A 14051-nucleotide genomic window follows, 5' to 3' on the forward strand; every position below is an offset into this window, starting at 1 on the left:
TTCTGCTCTTCATAGTTTGAGAACTTTGTGTTTTCTAAAAAAAAACAACCCAAAAAACTCAAAATAAAACAACAAATGTTTTTTGTCTAGATTACGATGACATCTCAGATCAGATTGATTTTATCATCTGTCTTGGGGGAGATGGGACCTTGCTGTACGCATCCTCCCTTTTTCAGGTTCGTGTCTAGAAATGTTCTTCTTACTAAAGGATTCATTTCTGGTGGTAGAACTTCTGATGCTGATTTCCTTTCAGCCTCGGATCTCTCGGGCTGGGCACACACACACACACAAAGGCAGCTACCTTTGCTTATCTAAGCCCCTGGAGTCTATCTATGTATTCTTCTCTTGCCATGAGAGGCTTCGACCTGGGTCACTTCCTATTTTCTGTGATGGTTCAATAGACAATGGGGATTGCAGAATGATGCTCACATGCAAGCTGTGAAAAAGCAAATGGTAGGTTATGTTGGCACACTGCTTCCTGTTGGAAGAGCAGTGCTCTCATTTTTTTTAAAACTCTTTAATCCTGTTATGTTGCTTGCACATTTTCCTCCCCCCCACCCAAGATGAGGGATGAAAGGGCGAGGAACTTGCAAAGCCTTTGATCTCTCTCAGAGAACCAACAGGAGTTGTCCGAGCAGTGCCTATTTATTCTCCCTGTCCCTTGGGGCCCGGACACCCAGCCCCCTGATTTCTGTTAACCAGGATGATTTCCTTGTCACAATAACATCTCTTGAATTCTGTCTCTCTCACCAGGGTAGCGTACCTCCTGTCATGGCCTTTCATCTGGGATCACTTGGCTTCCTGACCCCGTTTAACTTTGACAACTTTCAGACCCAAGTAACTCAGGTTATAGAAGGTAAACACTTCTGGCAGCCTTCCATCCTTTCTGCAGTTTTTTCCCCTTTTCCATCTGTTCTGGTCACCTTTCCTCTTCCTGTTATGAACTGGACATGGTGTCTTGTGCTGTTTTATTGCCTGAATTTCAGCCTTTTCCTATCATGTAGCCAGATGGACTCGGGACCCAATGGGTTATGCTCCCCTGCCAGCAGATGGAGTCAGAGTAAGGTTTCAAAGCTGACGTCACCCTAGATACACCCCTGCAGTGACCTCAGCCCTTCAGAATCTCTCTGTCTCCAGGAGATGTGGATGTGCTTTCACTATGGGGATTGCTGTACCTTTTGGAAGAAGAAATTCTACTTTTAAATTGGAGAAAAGATCGAACCCCACTCTCCTGCGATGATACCTAAAGGTCCATCCCCCAGTTGAGAATTCCTGAAGTAATTTTCGAGATCCTTCAGAGGTGTACCTTGGTCCAGTAGCTGGTTCCTGGCGTGGACTTTGCTGAAGCAGCTGAAAAGCAGTGGATGCAGAAGCTGAGTGCGGCGGTGATGGCTAAAGCCCTCTCCCCCCCACAGTCTGAGACAGATGGACTCGGCATCGAGCCTCCAGCTGCCCAAGAATGGCGCCAAGGATTTGTCCATGAAGTGGATATCGATTCCAAGAGATTATGGATAAACTGTTATCCAGTCCCTAGATCAGGCATCTATAATCTTGCTGGGGTTCAGGTTTGTTTGGTTGAGTACAGTTATGGTTATCCGTTTTTATTCAAGTTTTTTCAATAGTATGTTCACAATGGCTTTTGAAGAGAATACTGAAGGGCTGAGGTCACTGCAGGGCTGTATCTAGGGTGATGTCAGCTTTGAAACCTGACTGTGGCAGGGGAGCACAACCCATTGGTCTTGAGTCAATCTGTCTATACTAAGGAAAACAAAATTATCAGGTAAGTAATTTCTCCATTACTGTTTTACATTGACATACTTTGCAGAAAGGAAGTCATGTTCCTTTTTAATATGAGGCAGAAATCCACAGCAAAATGCTTCAGTACCAGAGTACCTAGGTTTTTCTTTAAAGAAGGGTATAAGAAATTGTTTTGTCACATTTAGAACCCAATAGAACAGCTTTGTGTTTTTATTATTTACTCTCTGAGATAAATTCCTATTCCCTGTACGTACCTGGATCAGTCCAGACTCCTGAGTTTTGCCTCCCAGCCAGCAGATGGAGACAGAGAGTCTCATTGACATTGTACATAACCCAGCGTGCCATCTGCAGTCCCTCAGTATTTCTCTGTCTCCAGCAGATGGTAGATGGTGCAAAACCTGCAGTTCTGCAGTCAGGAGTCTAGTTTCATCTTATGAGCCTTCCTCCCAGGGGGTGTTTGGGTTGTAGTGAATCCTTCCCTGTCTGGTCGAGGTGGACGAGCTGGGGGTTGGTGACCCTTTTGTACGCTCGCATCTTCATTCCGTGGGGTGTTAATCTGGTGGTCCAGATCCCTCCCCTTCACGAGGCTGCTGAGGCCCTCCTTTATTATCATAACGGTTTACAGTATAATGCCATTCATTTTATTTATTTAAAACCTTTTTAGCCCGCCCTTCCTACGTTCCGGGCGGGTTACAATATCACATTCACAGATTTTTTAAAACATGGCAGCAGTCACATAGAATAGACATTGCATAGCAGCGAGTAGTCGAAAGAATCATACACATGGATTTAAACGTTAAAAGTGAGTTTAAATTAAATAAAAAGGTCTTTAAGTCAAGTTGTACAAAATAATAAAACTGACATTCTAAAAAAAATGAAGCCAGTGGTTTGCAACACATGGTCTCCAAAGAGATCAGGTATTTAGAGCAACCAGAATATGCAAATTATATGCCCTCTAGGTCATGTGTTCCCTAACCCGTTTAACCTTGCTTCATAAAGGAGTTCATCCAGCCCTGTAATCAGTTTTGTTGTCCTGTTCTGTTCATTTTTCTGTTTTTCTCGTTTTATGCTTTTTTTGAGGTGCAGCAACAGGAATTTCGCACATTCCTCCTAAGCGTGGCTGCACTATAGATCGATGCACAGGCATTATTAGATTCCCGGTTCTGTCTCCTTTGCTGATTTGCCTCCTGTGTAAAATTTCTGACTGCAGGCAACGCAGCGCTCGTTCTCCGTAGCAGACTAAAAGTGAAAGTGGTGAAGGAGCACCGAGAGAAGAAACTGGCCCTTCAGAACGGCATCGAGGAAAACGGAGTCCTGGAGAAGGAGCTGTGCAGGCAGACCAAGTATCAGGTCAGTGCAGGCTGAGAGGCGTGATGACCCCGGCAATAAACTAGTGTGTGCGATTTATCTCTGCTGAGGAGGGGGGCACGAGTCGCACACAAGGGTGGGAAACCTACATTTACTGTAATTTGCTTTGAGAAGAGGAGCTTCCCTAGTCCGGAGCTTTCCACGGCGCCTGCTTGCAGACCCGCACCTGTACCTGGGTGCTTCGATTTATTCATTGTACCCTTATATGACAAAGGAAAGCAGCTGCCAACCTGTGCTGGCTCGTTATTACTAACAAGTCCCAGGCCCAGAGTTTACTTAGAGGAGGGAGGGGGACAGTGCCCTTGCATTGTAAATCCCCTGGGACAGGCGCCAGTCGACTGTACCTGAATTTGTAACTCGCCTTCAGCCGTTCGTCCCATGACATGGCTGTCGAAACATTATTCACCGTTGAATATTGCTGAAATGCGACTTACCAGTGGCACTCGCTCTCCTTGTACAGGTCCTTAACGAAGTGGTCGTGGACCGTGGTCCCTCCTCGTACCTCTCCAACGTAGATGTCTTTCTGGACGGACACCTCATAACGACGGTGCAAGGAGATGGTAATGGTCTTTAACCCCCGCAGCATCCATCACCCCATGAACACAGAGCAGCCGTGATGGGGGGGGGGGGGGGGGGATCTCTTCCCAAGCTGAGCATTTTCCGTGCCGTGTAGCTCTTTCATTTCAGAATCTGGTCACTGAGGCCCTGCCACGAGCCTGGGTTCAAGGACCCTCTTAGCACCCTACTTTTATTTTTGCCACTGCTCTGAGTAATACAGACCCTAGCTTAAAGCAGTTTTTATAAAAGAAGAGCTGTGACTTGACGTAGGTGCTGGGTAATGCAGTTTGTCTTTGAGGGTTTCCCTTGCTGTCGCTTCTCTGAACTCCACCCCCCACAAGTCGCGGTGGTTCTTGTTGACCTCGTCTTTATGTGCCGCATGTGGGTCTCTCTTTCCTGCAGGAGTGATTGTCTCTACGCCAACAGGCAGCACTGCCTACGCTGCTGCCGCAGGAGCTTCCATGATCCATCCCAATGTTCCTGCAATAATGATCACCCCCATCTGTCCCCATTCGCTGTCCTTCAGACCCATTGTTGTTCCTGCAGGCGTAGAAGTCAAGGTCAGAAAACGTTTTCCTTTTGCATTGTCAAAATGATGTGCATAAATATTCAGTGTTCTCTTCCAGTTCTACCAAGTGCCCTGGGGGAGTTGATTTCAGAAATAAGTGAGTATCATCTCTGCACACCTAGTGCTGCCTCTTGTACCTTAATTCTCACTAGAATTGTAAATGTCTTTTGGCAAAACGTGGCCCTAGTTGGTGTTAAAATTGAAAATATAAAGAGAAAACACTCAGCTATCACTCCATACTAATCGTTCCCTGTACCTAACAAAAGGAAATACTTGACTTCCTGCACCATTAAGTGATATGTAAGTTGAACACCGGTATATAAAAATAAATAAATATACCATGAGGCTGACACTAGACTTCTGGGTTAATTACTAGAGATAAGGGTTGCAGTAATTTGTACCCATAATGTATATCTGAAAACTAAAATGTAATTTGGGAATATTAGCTGATGGCAATCAGAGCAGGTGGCTGTCTTACTGAAAATCATTTCTTACCTGCTTTATCGTAAAATACTAGGCTGGGAACAACAAGCATTCATAAAAACAATCCACACACAAACATCAGCCATAACCAAAAAAAAACCAACCTGCACGTCGTCATGTTGGATATCTTACAAAACGTTTCTGCATTCTCTCAAGGGTGTTCTGGGTGCTGTGATCAAACAACTAATCAGCTCTTGAATGCTTGGTCAGACAGAAATGTGTTTCATTTTTTTGTAAAGGAGCTCGTGGATACAGCCCTTACATCATCTGGGAGGGAGTTCCAGATTATCGGAACTGCACATGTTCTCTCTAGCCTTACTGTTAAGGCAGGAACATGCAATAGGTTTCTTCCTCAGGACCCCAGTAGCCACCGCAGTGATGCATATGTCTTTAGAGCCAAACTCTCAGGCTGTTTGGTGCTTTCGCACTGAGTGACTTTTATACACCCAAGTTAACATTTTATACCTGATGTGCCAGAAACTCTGCAGCCAAAGCAAAGAATAAAGTGTTGAATAGATGAGTTCCCTTTGGCGTGCTCCTAGCAGGACGAGTGTGGATGCATTTTGAACTGCCTGTAATGGTTTGGGACAGGCAGCCCAACATAGACTGCATTGCAGTAATCCAGCCCAAAGATCGCCAGGCCTTGTAAAATCCTTCACCCCACGAAAAGGTTTCAGTTGCCATAACGTGCGTAACTTTTAAAGCATTCTGATTGGCAGGATGTTAGTCCTCACGTATGAGTGGCATCATCAGATGGAGCCCGATACGGAAAACTTACGTCAAAGTTTCTAGAACTTTAACTGGCACACTGAGCATGCCCTGTACCACGCAGGGTCCCTCTTCAGCCTCTCAGCTCTAAAAACTTGGCTTTTTGCCTTCTGGAATTGTCCATTGTATGTTGATGATTCAGTGGAGCATGTTTAGACTGGAGAGAGTGGGAGGGAAAGTAACTCTCTGCTATTTTCTCATTATTTATGGCGCTAAGACTCTGGGTTTGCTCCTCTGGATGTTCTCTCCTTGCTGCTACCCTCCCACTCAGCAGGGCTCTGACTTATTAGTTGTCCTGTGCTTTGGCTTCCCTCAGATCATGCTTTCGCCGGACGCTAGGAATACAGCCTGGGTGTCGTTCGATGGGAGGAAGAGACAGGAAATTTGCCATGGAGACAGGTGAGCAGTCTGATCCCCATCTGCCTTTGTGCCAAATAACTGCCTGAATTATTGGGTCCCCAAGTGTTACATCACCTTCTTAATTTGTAGTTACTCAGTGCTGCCAACCAATAGTTGATTCTTTCAGACGTTTTATCAAGGAAATCACTGTTCCTGTTACCTTTAGAATATTTGTTTCTTTTTTTTTTTTCAAGTTTGGGAGATTTCTGGCAGCTTTTTTGTTTGGCTATCGGATGTCTTTTCTCTTCACACTGCTTAAATCTCCACCTAGAAGAGTCACACTTGTGACTTTGGTAGAGAAATAATGCAGACAGGTCACTTGGGGCTGCATAAGTGGCACCAGGCGGGCTTTGGGAGAGAGTTAGGTCAGCAGACAGCCCAGCTGGTGAAGAGGACCCTTGCTCAAACTCCCAGTCAGAAGTTAGCATTGAGAAACCTCTCTGGATATTCGTACTCTCGTATAGTGCTGATAAGTGACGACGTCTCCTAGGATAAAACCATCCCCTTGGGGAACACCTTGCTAATTAGTCATGTGCCTCTCAGGGCATTGCATTTAGTGATGCCCAGACAGATGTTTTCCTGGCTCTAAATCTGGAAACGGGAATGTGAGGAATAGTCAGCGCGCAGAGACACTGTAAAAGGTTATAAAGCAGAGAAACCTTTCCGTCTAGCTTCAGTGGTGTTGGCTTCATCACATTTCTCCTTCTTTCTCCCTTACAGTATTAGCATCACTACCCTCGTGTTACCCTGTCCCTTCCATCTGCTTCCGGGACCCTATCAATGACTGGTTTGACAGTCTTGCCGAGTGTTTACACTGGAACGTTCGAAAGAAGCAGAACCATTTCATCGCCGAGGATGGAGAATTTTAAGAACTGCTTCAGCACTTTGAGGAGAACTGGTGGACTGAAAGTTGCAGTATCCCTTCCGAGAACGTGGTGGGTTGTTTTATTCCCCCCCCCCCAACCCTGATGCTGTTGGGAATAGACTAATATATTTAACGTGTTCAGGTCTTGCACTGTACTTCAGTCAAACAGGTCCTGAGGATTGAATCGTACTTCAAAAAAAAAAAGAGTCAGCTCTGATCTTTTTTGCTTTGCATCCGAGAATATTTTCTGTGGAAAAATCGTGTGGATGCAGAGGCAAGGGACCGATGAAGAGAGAGTGACTTAGGCAGCTGAACACCAGCTATAACTGTTCAGCATCCACCTTCACCTGGCAGCTGAAAGCAAACCCCAAACCAGGGTGGAACCAAAAGCCAACAGCATGAAGTCTGTGCCAAAGACGGAGGGGCCTTTGCTGCTCCTATGCGTTTCCTTCCCTTTGTCTGCGTGGGTAAGGGTTGTATGTTTAGCAAAAGGAACAGTCTCAGCTTTAACTTGTGTATCTTGTGTTTCAAAAACCATTATCATTGTGCAATAATAGCCTGAGAGATTAAACTCCCTCCCCAATAAAAAGAGTAAAACTTAGCAGGCTGCTGCAGAGAAGTATGAGATTAATTCTTTTAGAAACAGTGACTTTTCATCACCAGAGAGGACCCTTCCCCGTCATTTCACATCCAGGCAAGAAGAAAGACCCAAAGACACGGCTGACTTTCCAAGCAATAACTTGCACCTCCAGTGATATCGTAAGTGTCAGTGGGCAGAGTTTAAAGGTTGGGAAGTGTGCCTGCCGGAACTCATTCAGTGCCTCCACGTGCGCCACGGCAAGAATTCACACGACTTTTCTCATCCCTTTCACCAGGGGGACTGCATTTTAGGGAATCAGACCTATTTAGTTTGGACTCCAACACATCTTTGGACTTTATTTGGAAACCCTGGTTTGCCTGTATTTTTGTGCTAAAGCCTTTTTTTCTTTTTGGAGCAGCCATGGAAATGGGTGAGGGCAGAGAGCTCTCAAAGCTTAGGCCAGGCAGCAGCTTCTATACGTTTAGCCTCTCTCCAGGGCTGTCTGTAGGTGTCCAGGTAGGGCACATCTTCTCTTGAAGGGATACTGCATTGGAAGATGGATTAGAAACCAGACATTCCCTGTACAGTAGCAGTGGGGCCTCTGCAAGGCATTTTAATTCTTGTATGTATTTTTTTTTTAAGGTTCGTTTTAAACATTTGTATTACAAACTTTTACTGAACACGCTTTCATGAAAATAACTAGTCTGAACAGTTGCATTTGCACTAAGAACGTTTTTAAAAAAAACTTACAATCAGACCTAGCTAACGTAATGTTTACATTGAAATTTCCTGTGGTGCAGTGTGTCCTGTTGGTATTCTTCCCAGACCAGACCAGAGCAGGGTCACCGCTGACAGTCCGGTACAGTTGGCTCACATCAGTTTTCTCAAAGTTCATGGAAAGTTCTGTTTAGTTTTCTTAATATCTTCTTTTAATAAACAGGGCATTTTAAGGACCTTCCCCCTTCTCTCTTGGCTTAGCAGCTTTAATCCAGGTTTAGCGGGCTGTTCTGTGAGAGACATTTAGTGCAGGTGAGGAAGCCAAATGTGCCCGAGTATAAACTACAGTGTTTGAAGGTTGTGCAACAGGTTTAAAATGTCCCTTTCTGCTGACGCTGAAGCCCAGCAGTTTTGATGTTGGAAATAAACTAGCCCCACCCCTCACGACTGGCAGCAATACATGAAACTGCTTCCAGAATCAAGGAAGCATGGTAGTTATGGCTTGACTCGTCTGTGGCATAGAGCGGCTGGGCCCGTGAAGTAACAGCGGCATTCGTTTGACCGATGCAGTCTGCTCCGTGTCTGCAGAGCCCTGTGGCTTCCAGGTTGAGACCTGCCTGGGTACAGCCCATCGACGTGCTAACGCAATTACGTCCAGGGCTGCTTGTTTTACTTTACTACCATCAAAATGAGAGGATATTGACGTTGGCTGCTCCTTCCAGCCTTTAGTGGGATGTGTGTGCATCCCTCTTGTCTCCATTCTCTCTGGTCTTCACATCTCTAGGCTAATATTTGTTTCCTTGGTCTGTCAATAACATTAATAGTCTGAATTGTGCTGGGGCATCAGACTTAAATGTTTTGCACAAAGCTCATTAAACTTCCAGAATGAAATGATCCATATTTGGAGAGCTTGTATGTTTGAAATGTATTCTTCCTCTGGTGCTAGTGATGGCACCTGCCCCTTGCATGTGATCGGGTGACTCTTCACCCTCTGTTCGTAATTGCTTAGCCAAGCCTTTGTGTGTGTAAAATTTAAATAGCCTGTTCCCTTGGAGGGAACATTGGGTTTTCAAATTTAATTTAGAAAAGCAATAAAACAGCACAAGGAAAAAAACAAACTATTTTTAGAGGGATCATTAATACCCTGAGAGACCTCTTGAAGGGGTAACTCATCTTATGGTGGTTGATTAAAGCTGCACATTTCAGAAGTGTGTTTCAAACTTGTAGCCTAGCCTCTCTCCCTTCCTTTCCTCCCAGGATAAGCTTTTCTCACTTCCTTTGCTTTGCCTAGCGGAGCAGAGGGGGACGTGTCTGATCCGTTTTCCAGGGTGACCCTCAAAAGTTCACTTTGAACACTTTTGCTGGGGGCATGATTCCTTCACGTCCCTGAAATTAGTATTTTTGGGAATATCGGCTGTGACCTGAAGGCCTTGCTTTATGCTAGTGAGCTAAAATGTGACCCAAGGGAAGCAGAATGACAGAGCCTGTTTGCAAATTTAGTTGCAAAGGCTACAACTATAAAACTTTTAGCGTCTCTAACAAGTTTTGTGTTTTACTTTTTTTTTTTTTTTTTTACAATAGTAATCTTTTTATTAAATGGATCAAAATGTAAAAATGTAATTTTCAGAGTATAAATTTATGAAATATATCCTGTAACTATGTCTTAAATATACTTGTATTGACTTTTTTCCTATACTAGTGCTGTTTCCTTACCAAATGTAAGCTGTCTTGTATGAGCGGTTTGTAAAAGAATGCAGTTACAGCTGCGCAAGTCACGGTTCAACTGACCGACTTGGGACAGATGTGTGTGTATGGTTCAGGCATTGTGTCGGACCATTGGGCCAGTGATATAATTTAATGTTTTCAGTAGCAGGAGAAAAGGTTGCAAGATAGCAGTTTGCATGGACAGTGTCCCGTGAGATTTGGCATCCCTCTTATGGTCAACGGTGGTAGCTTGCATGCCCAAAATGAAGAATAGCATGAAAAATGTATTAGCAGCTTTCACTTTTAAAAGGCTACTACTGTAAAAGAATTGTATTTTACAGATATTTTTCAGGTTTTCATTGTGTGCCTTAAAAAAAAAATTAAAATCTGTTTCTGTAAGTTTGGAGCAGAATGCAAAATTTCAGAGCAGGAGAAACAGATGTAGCTGGGGACTGAATTGCTGGGTCTTCAGCAATCTGTAGGTGTTGGCAGCAGCTCAGTCCTGTGTGGGCTGGAAGGAGGAAGGGAGGCAGCTGTGGCAGGGTTAGAGGCTGCTCAGTTCTGGGGTCAAGCCTGAGGAGGAAGACAGAGTTTGCATTCCACCCCTCCCTTCTCAGGTTGCCAAGTATGTGCATAGGTCTCTTTCAAGTGCTATTTTGTTATCTAACTTGCAGGCTGTATATTTCTTTAAAACAAGTAGAAAGACTGCAAGTTAATAGAATAAAATGTCAGCATTGCCACTAGAGGTTCTTTTCCCTTCTGGAAAATATCTGAGCTCTGAAACAGGCTGTTAGAGCACTGTGGAGTGTGACTGGGACAGGGGAACTGTAAGCCAGAGAATGTGGCACCCTTTTGCTTGCGTCTGACTTTTGCATTCTGTTCTAAACTACTCAAGCTGAGCTGTTTACAGCCCTTGAAGAAAAGAAAAATGAAGGGATTTGTTTAATTTTCACCCATGACTTGCAATTTAGGGGATTGTTTTAAAATTTCTGTAGGGCTTGCAGATTTGCAGGTACCTGTGGGCCAACAAGCACATTTTGCCATATTGCATGCTTGATGATTCCTAAAGGAAATCTTCACCCTGCTGCTTTCCCAGCATGGACACTTTACCTTTCCATTCTGCAGGTAGATCTTCAACCTCCGATTCTTACCTGGGTAACTGCTCAGTAAGTGGCTGAAATCTTTTGAAAACTATCCTGCCTTTGCATGCTCTATTCACTAATAGGAAGGTCTGCTTATGGGTATAGCACCAAGGGGTCTGTGCAGCAGTTAACACTGTACTGTGGAGATTGATTCAGGGTTTGCATGGGAGTCTGACCTTCCAGTGCCTGCTATTGATTGCTGCATTAAGCCAGTGCGTAGCATCAGCTGCACAGCAATGCCTGGGTGTCTTTTGGACTCTAAGAAGATGCTGGCGTAGGGGAAGAAATAAGCTGCCTGCTTTTTGTATTTATTTATTTATTTTGAGCGCTACATGTACAATTTATATAGCTTTGCTTAGCAGACCACCTATACCTTCATCTGAGCAATTCCTGCCACCCAAAGCTTTTCTTATTTACTACAGGACTGCGTTGCTGGGCATACTTGCTTACTACTGTGATTTAACACTGTAGGGGGGGGACATATTGGTAGCAACAGGATACCAGAATTAAGAAAGCCATTTTAAGCAGGATGCTAAATCCATTGTAAACCAGTCTGTATAAATTCAGAACAAATTCATGTTTCACATTAATACTTTATACCCTAAGCAATATTCAACAAGTTTTGCAAAGATATTTTTCAGATCTTTTTTCAATAAATTGTTTTTTAAAACTTGGTTCTGCGGGAGCATTTCTTGGACCCTGTGTAGCGCAGGTACAGATGATGAAACTGCTTTCTTCTAGGCTTCAGATTCCAAACTGACACTGGTATTTTGGAGCCAGTACGAATGGCGCTTCAGATAACATCTGAACTGACCCCCCCTGCTCTTCCCCCTGGTTATTCAGCCTTGATAGGTTGCTGTATCCAAGTCCACCGCTTCGGCGTGATGCATGCCAGCCTCGGAAGAAAAGAGCAGCAGTCTCCTTCTCGCCTGAGTTGGCCCTGCAGTAATGGAGAGTAGTGAATACAATATGGCCAGTGGAGTGCATTTGTTCATGTCGAACCAGTGTCCTGTCTTGCCATAATATTCTTCTGGCTAGATTTAATTTTACAAAGTAGCTAGCAGGTGTTCTACAAAGAAGTACATCATGAGAATTTTTGGCTTTATTCTGTCTTGTTCTGGATTATTTCTTATTAATTTATTTAGAAATCATAACATTGGGGATTTTTTTCCCCCAAGGGAATTTGCATGCACTTTTTTTTTTGTCCTCAATTACTACAGGAAGAAGGAGCCAGCATGTTCTCTGTATAAAGTGTTTGGTTCCATCGCATGTCATGACATAGCTAGGGAGAGGTAGAGGGCAGCAGCATAGAGAGATTGTTTCTAAATTGTATCAACCATTCCCTGTATGTACCCAGACTCCTGGGTTTTGCCTCCCTTCCAGCAGATGGAGACAGAGAGAGTTTTTTTTTACTGACACTGTACATAACCCAGAGTGCCACCTGCAGTCCCTCAGTATTTCTCTGTCTCCAGCAAATCGAAGGTGGTGCAAATCCTGCAGTCTGAGAAGATATAAAAAAAAGAGAGAAGTTAAAGAGATTTAAAGGCAGTTTTAGGATTAGGATTTATTTTATTTATTTAAAATCCTTTCTATACCATCGTTTAAGTAATATACCATCACAACGGTTTACATATAGGCACATAAATTCAGTAGGTGAATGTGTACAATGGTACATTCTAATGGCCAAAGGGTTCGGTTACATCATGTCTAATTAAAAACTTGTTTGAAGGGTGAGTGTTATGCTGTTGTTTTGTGGATACTTGGTTCGGCAGATCAATATAAATTGATCGGTCGAAAGGCGGTTCAAACAGAAGACCAGTTCAGTTAAAGGTGAATTTAATATCACTTGTATACGAAGTTGAAAACAGAACAGTCAGATGACGTACAAAATGATGTAAAAACAAATAAAAGAATCTGACTGCAGTCTTTAAATGTCATAGAAAAAACACTACCTTCAGAACAAAAATATATTCATATATATATATTTTTAAACAAGTTGCTAAAATATCTAACCTAAAAATTAGAGAATAAAATATTAACTGGAATTCAATATAATTGGTGTAAAATAATAAAAGCAACAGACAAGGAGCACAAAGTGAATACCAACCTTATTCCGTTGAAGTCTGTTGCCAAGACAACCTGGACGCCACACCGAAGCTGTTTATATTCCTCAGCTGAGGAATCTTCTCTGTCCCGCGCCGAAGCTCCCCACCAACCAGCGCTGCGAAAACGAGCACGGGAACCCGAGGAAAGGCCCAACAGGTGACTAGTGCGTGCACGTGCGCGATGACGTCACTGACACGTGCACACGCCGCGCAGCAAGCCCCAGAGAAGCCAGCCCAAAACCCCGAGGAACAGCAAGAGGTAGGGAACCCTTAACAGTGAGTTAGATTTGAGCATATATATGTGTAAGTTACTACTTTACAGGTCTAATTCTCGTGTTCTGCGTATATACGTGTAAGTTACTACTTTACAGGTCTAATTCTCGTGTTCTGCGTATATACGTGTAAGTTACTACTTTACAGGTATAATTCTCGTGTTCTGCGTATATACGTGTAAGTTACTTCTTTACAGGTCTAATTCTCGTGTTCTGCGTATATACGTGTAAGTTACTACTTTACAGGTCTAATTCTCGTGTTCTGCGTAATACTATTAAGTTAACTGTGAGATACACAAATACCTTTTCTAATGCATGTGTTGAGAGCATTACTGTGTGCTTGCTGTTCTTCTGCCTGTGCCTGCATACTTTCTATTCTCCACTCTCTTTGTAGAATGCTTGTTTAAAAAGCCAGGTTTTTAAGCTTTTTTTTTTTAAAGGTTTTGAGGTTTCTTTGTAATCTGATCTCTAGTGGCATGAGGATGATTACTAGGTCCTCGTGGGACCATCCTTTCAGGTAGAGAAGCCGATGAGCAGGAAGGGTCGGGAACCCCCTAGGTTTGTCTGGATTCTTGATCTGTTGAGGGGGGAGATAACTGGTGGGGCCAGTTCCCTTTCCTCCCTCTTACAGGTGGACAGCCAGAGCCTGCAGCTGTTAAAGGGAAGGTTTTTGTATAAAGTTTAAAAAAACAAAACTGGAACAGGCCTCTTTTTGTTGTGCCAGTTGGGTGCTTCGGCTGGGTTTCACTGTGTACTACTTTGGG

General features: G+C 43.7%; 1 protein-coding gene across 1 annotated transcript in view; it reads left to right on the plus strand.

Moving 5' to 3' along the window:
• Positions 1 to 11584, plus strand: part of NADK (NAD kinase) — a 30025-nt gene extending 18441 nt beyond the window's left edge. The window contains 8 exon segments of the mRNA XM_029577898.1: positions 91 to 176; positions 754 to 856; positions 2969 to 3108; positions 3587 to 3686; positions 4087 to 4244; positions 5820 to 5902; positions 6623 to 6638; positions 6640 to 11584. Coding sequence (XP_029433758.1) covers positions 91 to 176; positions 754 to 856; positions 2969 to 3108; positions 3587 to 3686; positions 4087 to 4244; positions 5820 to 5902; positions 6623 to 6638; positions 6640 to 6771 — 818 coding nt within the window. The 3' untranslated portion in view covers positions 6772 to 11584.
• The last annotated feature ends 2467 nt before the right edge of the window (positions 11585 to 14051 follow it).

This window comes from Rhinatrema bivittatum, chromosome 15 (genome assembly GCF_901001135.1).
Source record: "Rhinatrema bivittatum chromosome 15, aRhiBiv1.1, whole genome shotgun sequence".
NCBI lineage: Eukaryota > Metazoa > Chordata > Amphibia > Gymnophiona > Rhinatrematidae > Rhinatrema > Rhinatrema bivittatum.